At 42.4% G+C, this 8811-nt stretch overlaps 1 protein-coding gene and 1 pseudogene across 1 annotated transcript; both read right to left on the bottom strand.

Moving 5' to 3' along the window:
• Positions 1–2: 2 nt before the first annotated feature.
• Positions 3–2414, bottom strand: LOC117091443. The gene is made up of 2 exons (XM_033223766.1): positions 1895–2414; positions 3–515 (listed from the first exon to the last, which is right to left on the bottom strand). The coding sequence occupies exons 1-2, from the start codon at positions 2275–2277 to the stop codon at positions 485–487; spliced, it is 414 nt and encodes a 137-aa protein (XP_033079657.1). The 5' UTR covers positions 2278–2414; the 3' UTR covers positions 3–484.
• A 2628-nt stretch (positions 2415–5042) lies between these two features.
• LOC117091450 lies at positions 5043–8598 on the bottom strand (annotated as a pseudogene).
• Positions 8599–8811: the final 213 nt, after the last annotated feature.

Below are 8811 nucleotides of genomic sequence, written 5' to 3'. Positions count from 1 at the left end.
AACCACTGACTGGGTTCCACCACTATCAAAGCAATGTAAAATATGCCATGCTCACCAAAAAAAATCCAGAAACCATGGTATTTAGCTCTTTCATCTTCTTGCCTCCTGCAGGTGGAGAGTACTGAGTATGATGCCCTCCTACAGCCTCTGGAGGACATGCCAGTGCCTAGAGGTACCAGTAGAGAGGGGCCATGAAAGAGCAGATGACAGCCAGGTGGTTGGAATGACATTGTCCTGGGGTTTATTGCTTGTCATGAACTCTGCCACTGGCAACATGTACAGGTCTGGAACCGTGCCTCCTCGGATCCCTGTCCCATCAGCCAGCTATCTATCTCCTGAAAGCTGGTAGGTGTTGGTAGCATGGTGTTGCAGGACCAGGGTTTATTAACATTCACTCTTAGGCTGAAACACCACAAGTTAACACAGGAGTCCCCAGGTGTGTACATGCCAACCTCCAGATTGTTTTTCTTCTCGTTCTAGATGCTCATCCTTGCTTTCTGGGACTTGAAATAACCCTACACCACCAAATATTTATGCCTGTTATCCACTTAGGGAAAACTTGTATGTCCCAAGTCCATAGGGTTAGTATTATTATCAGTATTATAACCACTAGCACCAGTATCATGATGATCATCATTCCTGTTAGTATCCAATATTTTTATTACTACCATTGTTAATGGATTTTTCATTATTGTACAGCAAGGAATATAGTTTATCCTTCACAAATGGTGGCCAGTACTAAAGATGACTACAAGGCATGCTCTGCAGACATATACACACACAGCGTCCTGGAGACCCAGCTTTGCCACCAATGCTCTTTCATAAGATGAGCTCCCCCAGTACCCCCACTTTTTCAGGACTCGACCTGAGCTGGTTAGGCTAGACCCGGAAAGTTTCCTATTCTCAGCTGTGTACCTGGAAACATTTTAAAGAATATTCAGAGGCACAGTAATAGTTTTTGTCAGCTTCCAAAACCAGGGAGGGTTTCTTGGCCATTCAAGCCATTCAATATTCTAAATAAACTCAAGGAACCAAAACCCACTTGCAGTCATGAAATACCAGTGAATGGCCTCTGTGAGTCTCTTCAAGTTTTTCAAAGATAACCGCCTGGAAAGGCTGGCCAGGAGTCACCCAAGCCCATCCCTCTGCAGGATGTTCTATGTCAGCCAGGACCCAGTGAATTGCCATTGAACAGAAGGGAGGAACAGAGACAGCATGCTTGAGCTTCTGGAAACATTCTAAGTGCCCTTGTTGGCCCAGAAAAGACTGGTGCTGCCATACGAGGCACAGATATGGCAACTTATCCACTCTAGGAACCACACAAGTTTAAAGGCTCCCAGGAAGTCCAGGGAGGGCAAACATGGCCTTTTAGAGCCATCAGATTTTATTCTAAGTCTAGGTGGGAGACAGTGCACTTGGCTTCATAAAAACACCAGTGGAGGTGCTATCACTTGCCCCAGTATCCGGTCTTTTCCACCTCATCTCAGAGCAGCAGCCACCATTTCCCAAAGCTGCTGTGCAATGAAAGGGGAATATTCTAGTGCTCTCATGTGCCCACGAAATTCTGTGGCTGCATTGAAGGCAGGAGTTGTCCTCCGGAATGCTCTTCAGGAATCTGACAACACTAGTCAAGATTAAAGAATTCGATTCAACGTCATACAAACCAATCACCAAAAAAAAAAAAAAAAAAAAGCACAGTGAGACAAAATGATGAACACACCTGCTAATAATCATGAATGACAATAACAACAATGGTGATCTTAGTGATAATGGCACCAACATCGTTAATGGCAATAACAATAAACCTGAGGTAATGGGTGTTGGGGTCCGGATTCACCGATGTGAAGGATGGCGCCAATTTCTGGCCTTACAGAAATAAAGGAAAAGTAAACACCTGAAGGAGGAGGAGGTGAACCTGGATAGAGCTCCCGCCGGCCTCTGGGCGCTCCTTGGTGGAAGGAGAGGGACTTGGTCCTGAGCCTGCTCAGGATCCACCTGCACCAGAACCCGAGAGTCCCAGTTCCTGGATGGGCTCAGTCCCACCCAAGCCAGACGCCCCGGAGACCCGGAGCCCGTGTCCTCCAGCCCTCGCTGCCGCCGCTCCTCGCGGAGCCCGGGCCCCCCACGCCACCTCAGCCTCAGCGCGGCTCTGCGGGGACAGCGCCAAGGATGATCCGGGCCCACGGAGGCATCCGGGCCCAGCGGGGACATCCGGCCCCAACGAGATACCGATGCCCTGAGGGAACGGAACAGCGGGGTCCACGCAGGGCCCGCCATCGTGGGCCTTGCAAAAAGAGCGGCCTCTTCAACGACCCCACCCGGAACCTCCCTGAAGGCCCCAGCCCCAAAGCCAGGGCGGCGCCGCCTCCATCACGCTGGGTAAAGAAAACTCAAGTCTTCCCAGGAGACTGGGCTCGCGGCGGGAAGGAGACCGCGCATGCGCCCTGCATGGCCAGAACGATGGGTTTCATTGTCCTCTGCCGGCCATGAGTGTGGCAGCACAGGACGTTTGGCCTTTACTGCTTAGCGGTGGACCTGAGTCTGAATCACTCAAATTCAGGTATGGATTATTCAGTACCTTTCTTTTGGAAGATCAAATGGAATTGAGTACGATATCTTGTGCTTTAATTAAAGAAGATGGGAATAAAGAAACAAATTCGAAAGTCAGTATACAAAAGTCGATTGATTCCCTCTATGTGAAGGAAGAAGAGCTTGAATAAGAGAAGCATTCTGTGTTATGCTTTAATGCTGGAGATCTGCCACCATGCGTTTGTCAAATCCTGTAGAATTTCACAGCACAAATAGTACATCTTAATGTGGCTCAGGACTACATATAATGTCAGCCACAGTTTGAGGATAAATTACATATTTAATTAAATAGAGTAAACAATAAATAATGTTATGAGCTCTGTCTGGGCACAATCCTTGCCTTCCCAACCAGTTTGCCAAGGGCTCGAATTTCTTGCTCGTTATCCTCACAATTGACATAAACCCTGGCTGCAGAGTAAAATCAATCACTTGTGGAGATTTTTTAATATAATGATGTGTCCATTTCAACCATGAATAAGGCCATTTAGCCTTAGTAAGGCCTATCATATTAAGATTGTGCATGTTTTGCAAAATTTCAAGTCATCATCCCACTTGTTATTCAGGAAACGTTTCCTCTTGAGTTTTAGGTTCAGTACTGAGGCTCCTTGATGGACAATACATTTTCCAATTCTGAGGACAAGGCAGAGGAGGCCCCCTCTGTGAGAACTTTCATTTTGCTTCTGGAAAAGTACATTGAATGAAATATAGGAAAGGCTTGCATGGTGGCTGACCGGTTCGGCTGTTTATCATGCTGGTGTTTTATCTTCTGGACAGAAGTAAAGGAACACAGCTGTGTCTGTCTCTGTGTGATAACTCAGGACTTACCTGAATAACTTTGGGGTGTCATGAGATGAACTGCTACCTCCACTTAGAGAGGTTTCAGGGACAAAATTTCAAGAGATTTCTGAGGATGGAAGAGTAGGGCTGCCTCATTCTCTGATCCCAGGTAACTACTCAGAGACAGAGGCAAAGCTGGGGACACCCAAATGCATTACTAGTGTCTTGGATTCAGCCTCCATTTCCTTGCTAAATCTATCAATGACACACTGAGAAATCTGGCAAGTGGGGCTGAAGATCCCCGATGTGTCAGTTCCAGGGTTGGATGGAAACAACCTGGTTTTAGTGGACACTGAAGTAAAGGGAGGTGAGCTGTGAGGAAAGAGCTGTTGAAGACTGGGGAGACTCAGAAGTTGGGCTGGAATCTCCACCCATAAGCCAAGGAGTGCAGATGCAATCGATTCGTTAGAGCTGCGTAAATGAAGAAGGACTTTGCCAACACACTAAGTTTTTTCAACAACCGACTTATTCTTTCAATATTGTAAGTATTGATCTTTTGGAAATGTTTAATGAGATTTCTTATATAATTCTGCATTCCATTTATGCCCAGGTCACTTTGCTATGATACATTTATGTGCTGCATTTTTATGAATAGACATTTTCTCAAATTTCTGAATTATTTTGCTAACCTATGTGTTAGAGTTTTTTTCTAGAGGTTTACCTTCTTGACTCACTTTTCTGCTGAGAAATCTATCAGGTTTCTCCACAGTGATTTTCAAGTTTGATAGCTCCTCAATGTGAGAACTTAGTGTCAACTAAGAAATGAATTACCACTAAAGAATCTTCTCCTTTCAAGATGCTAACCGTGTTTTGTCCAGTGTGAAATCTCACATGTGCCACAAGTGTTACTCTGTGACAAAGGATTTCTCATGATTTTTCAAGGCATAACTTCTCCAGTAAGAAGTGTTTGGTATTCCAGAGAATTCATTACCCTTGGAAAGACTTTCCCTTCTTATTGAGCTTATAAAGGATTTCCTCTCTTATTTTCCATTTTAGCAGCATTTTATCACTGTTTTTTGTTGTGAACATCAAGCCTAGTGCTTGGCTGAATGTTTATTCACAGAAAACACATTAAAGGTTCATCCAAGTAAAGTTTTCTTACGTTATTTGACAACAAATTGCACGTAAAAACATGTTCACACTGAACGCAGAGCTAGAGATTCTCTACCTGAAATCCCACACATTTTTAGTTATTAAAACTGTTGCTGAAGACTTTTAGTTTCTTATGTTGACAGTTTCAGCTCTCTCGTGTCATTTATGATCAGATCACTCACAAGTCTTTGGTACACACACAATTTCTCTTCCATATGAATTTATTGATGTGGACTGAAGAATAAAGGTAACTGAAGTAACGTCCATGTTGATTACAGTAATTCTTCAAAATGTGAGTCCTTTGGCATGTTTAGATGTTACAACTACAGCTGAAGTCTCTTCCATATTCCTTACATTCGTCATTCCTAACACCATGTCATCTAAAGTCAGAATATGCTCTGAAGACATTTATGATTTTCTCTCCAGGTGAATTATCTGATGTTATTTAAGATCAGTACATTGACTGAAGGCTTTCCCACATAAATGGCATTCATAGGGCTTTTCTCCAGTGCATGTCTCCTCTATCATCTAAGGTCAGAAGATAGACTGAAGGCTTTCCCACATAGAGACAAGCGTGTGGTTTCTCTTCAGTGTGAATTCTTTTATGTCCCCTAAAGCCAGAGCTTTGACTAAAGACTTTCCCACTTTTATCACATTTATAACGCTTTTATCCGAGGTGACTTCTCTCATGTCTTCGAAGGTTAAAGGATTGAATAAAGCCTTTCCCACACTGATGACACTTGTACGGTCTCTCTCCCGTGTGAGTTTTCTCATGTCTTCTAAGGTGAGAACACTGAGTGAAGGATTTTCCACATAGATGACATGCAGGTGGCCTCTCTCCAGTGTGAGTCATCTTGTGCCATCTAAGGTGAAAGCAATTAGTATAGGCCTTTTCACATATGTTACATTGATACGATTTACCTTTAGTATGAATTGTCTATGTGGTTTAGGGGACAACTGATTACTAAGGGATTTTCCACACTGTTGCTGACGTAGGGTTTCTTTCCACTCTGAGTTAACAACACTGAGTCATTGTGGAACTGTGAGTGCAATCTTCTCCCAAATCATTACATTCAAAGGGATCCTCCAGAATGAGAGAGTCCTCCTTTAGGGACAAGATTAAAAGCTCTTAATGATTTACCACAACATCTATACATCATTTCACCACCTTTGAATCCTACCAACCATCAGTGGTAGAGCCCAGTTGAATCCTTTCCAGTGTTACTTGTGTGAAAGGAAATTAAATTTTGGCATCCCAGACTCATTTAACCAAAGGGAAAATCAAGCTGGGAACAGGGTCACACAAACCTGCCTCCTCCTTCTGGTTTCTAAATAATATGGCTACAAGAGGAAAAGCTACATGCCTCCCCCATATTTTGCCACAAGGAAATTCCTCATGAGCTGTTAAAATTACACCATGGCAAGGCAAACTGATAGCTTGTCTTTCCAGGTGCAGTCATCCCCAGTTCACCAGACACAAATGCATATCCGATGTTTCCCACCCCATTTTGCCTATGTTGTCTTATATAAAATGCAGCTTTCCTGCATTATTCTTCTGCCTCATTTGTTTATGTCATCTCATGTAAAAAAAAAAAAATCCAGATTCACTGAGCCAGAAAAATGCATGAATGACTATTTTTTTTACCCACCTTTTACATGAAAATTGTGTACTTCTCAATATCCCCTTTTCCCTTCCCCCGTTAAATTTAGAGAAGATCATCTTTGGAGAAAGGTATACACCTGTCCCCCAGGTGCATGTCCTTAACTCTGGCAAATAAATCTCCTAAAATGATTGAGACTTGTCTCGTCATTTTTCTCGATTGACACTTGCATACACATTATCTCCTGCAGACACAGATTTTTTCTCTTTTGTAAGATCCCAACTGCAGAGTTATTCCATTAATTGTGATGATATCAATATCTTTCAACGTCTGAGCATGAGCAATGTATATGCACTTGTTCTATTTTAAAGATCTCATGTTATGGTTTAGAACACAGGTCACTTTATTCACTGAATTCAAAGTATCAATTTTTTTTTTGCTTAGAAAGCACTTAATGCAAGCCTAATTACCTCAGGTGACTGTGTGTCATTACTAACTTACCCATTACCAAGTCTTTAACTTCGATGACTGGTGTACACAGCTTAAAAACCACCATTGTAATTCCGGTGGTTGCGTCTTTCCTGATAGGATGCATGGCTATCGTGTGTTTTCTCTTTTTTTTTTTTTTTTTTTTGAGACGGAGTCTCGCTCTGCCGCCCAGGTGGAGTGCAGTGGCCGGTCTCAGCTCACTGCAGCTCCGCCTCCTGGGTTTACGCCATTCTCTGCCTCAGCCTCCCAAGCAGCTGGGACCACAGGCGCCCGCCATGTCGCCCGGCTAGTTTTTTGTATTTTTTAGTAGAGACGGGGTTTCACTATGTTACCAGGTGGTCTCGATCTCCTGACTCGTGATCCGCCCGTCTCGGCCTCCCAAAGTGCTGGGATTACAGGCTTGAGCCACCACGCCCGGCCTTCGTGTGTTTTCTCTTAAGGGCACTTTCCTTGTCTGAAATAATTGGAAAATAAATTGTTACCTTGGTATTATGGTAATAAAATTGTTTGAAAAACCCCAAGGCCCATTTACTTTTCTTCAAAAATGGACACTTACATGTGACATGTGTCAAATGAAGAAATACTTCAATAGAAGAAACAGATTGTACAGCGTCAGCAATTAGAAAAGAGTTTTAAACTTAAAATGTGAAAGGGTTACAATGGAGATGAGATATCAGGCAGGTAAATAGAGGGATAGTCTTCACAGGGCTATCGGAAAAGAGTCAGCATGTGACAGTTAACCCCAACAAGTACATGAATTATCCTTTTCCCAAAAGTAAAAGAAAAGGCAAGAGGACACAAGAGTAGCATCTGACATATGAACAAAGTGATAATAACATCTAAGGAATTCTGCTCCAGTCGCTTAACCTACATTTTAGAAATTACCACTCATTTAATAAAAGCGCTAATTAATATTTGACTGATATTATTCATTGACAAAGCACCTCCTCCTATTAGAGCACAGGACCCTGTTGCTTACCCAGATTCTGGCCTTGGAGAAATTCTCTTCCTTCCCGCCAGGGCTCTTTTCCTCGCTCCAGCTGCAAAATTACATAGGATTTGCTTGTCTGGTACCCTGTTAGTGGAAACAGTACTTGTGCTTTGAGTTCACTGTCAATAAATGTGCATTATCACCAACTGTAAGGCAGGCTATGAAGGAAGAATAAAAACAGTGAAGGTCAGCTCAGGCCACAAGACCTAGAACACAGAAAACTCCCCAGGATTTTTCTGACCCAACGTGAGACTAGAAAATATATCCAAACGAAAGGTCCATCAGGAAAAGGAAATTCAAAACAGTCAGGACCTATGAATGCTGAGTCCATGCCTAAGTGCCAAGACACAATGCATAATACACAGTCTTTCCAGAAAGAGATTAATTAAATCTCTGCACAGTATGTTTATTATTCTCATGCAGAACATAAAAAAACATTTGATTTACAAATATAATTGGTGTTCTATACAGAAAAGATACTGCTATTGTTTTCACTAATTGGTCTCAGCGTAAGCATAGCGACTAAAGCAGAAGAGTTATTTAGAAAATATTTAATTTAATACATTAAAAATATTCATTAAGTTCCCAGGTCTGTTCTGAGTACTAGAGACTGAGTACCAAGGAAACCATGAAATCCTTGTCAAGATTAAATTCTAATTGAGTGACAAATAAAACAAAAAAAATAAAATAAAGATATTTCTTTCAGGCAGATTTAGAGAGCTCAAACTTTTTTCAGATAAGATCTGTGAGAGAATCAGAGAAGAGATTAGAGTGAGATATGGGGAAGCTGTCCCACACTTATTGAATGAATGAGTCAATGTGTGTCTACATACGTATGTGAATGTTGAGGGACTCACCAAGGGACACCAGGTGTGATGTTTTCCAGCATTACATCTCTGTACAGCTTTCTCTTGGATGTGTCCATCATGGCCAGTCTTCCTGGGTGAAGTCAATAGCTACATCTTCAAACATCACTTTCTTCTGAAACATCACAGACATTTTAGTTTAGACAGAGAATCCCTTTTAATGTCCAGAGGAGGAAGGCTGAGATGACATAGGTAGGAGCTTCGTATGCAGAACACTCAGTGTTTTAGGTTCCAGCCAGTTCATTCTCAATACTAAGCTGGTATCTGCCTTTCAGATTCACTCACAGAGACATACCCACTCTTAACCCATTAAACTTTACTATAAAGAAATATCGCAAGAGGTGTG

This window comes from Trachypithecus francoisi, unplaced genomic scaffold (genome assembly GCF_009764315.1).
Source record: "Trachypithecus francoisi isolate TF-2019V2 unplaced genomic scaffold, Tfra_2.0 Contig01243, whole genome shotgun sequence".
Classification (NCBI taxonomy): domain Eukaryota; kingdom Metazoa; phylum Chordata; class Mammalia; order Primates; family Cercopithecidae; genus Trachypithecus; species Trachypithecus francoisi.
This window is presented reverse-complemented; position numbering and strand designations above follow the sequence as displayed.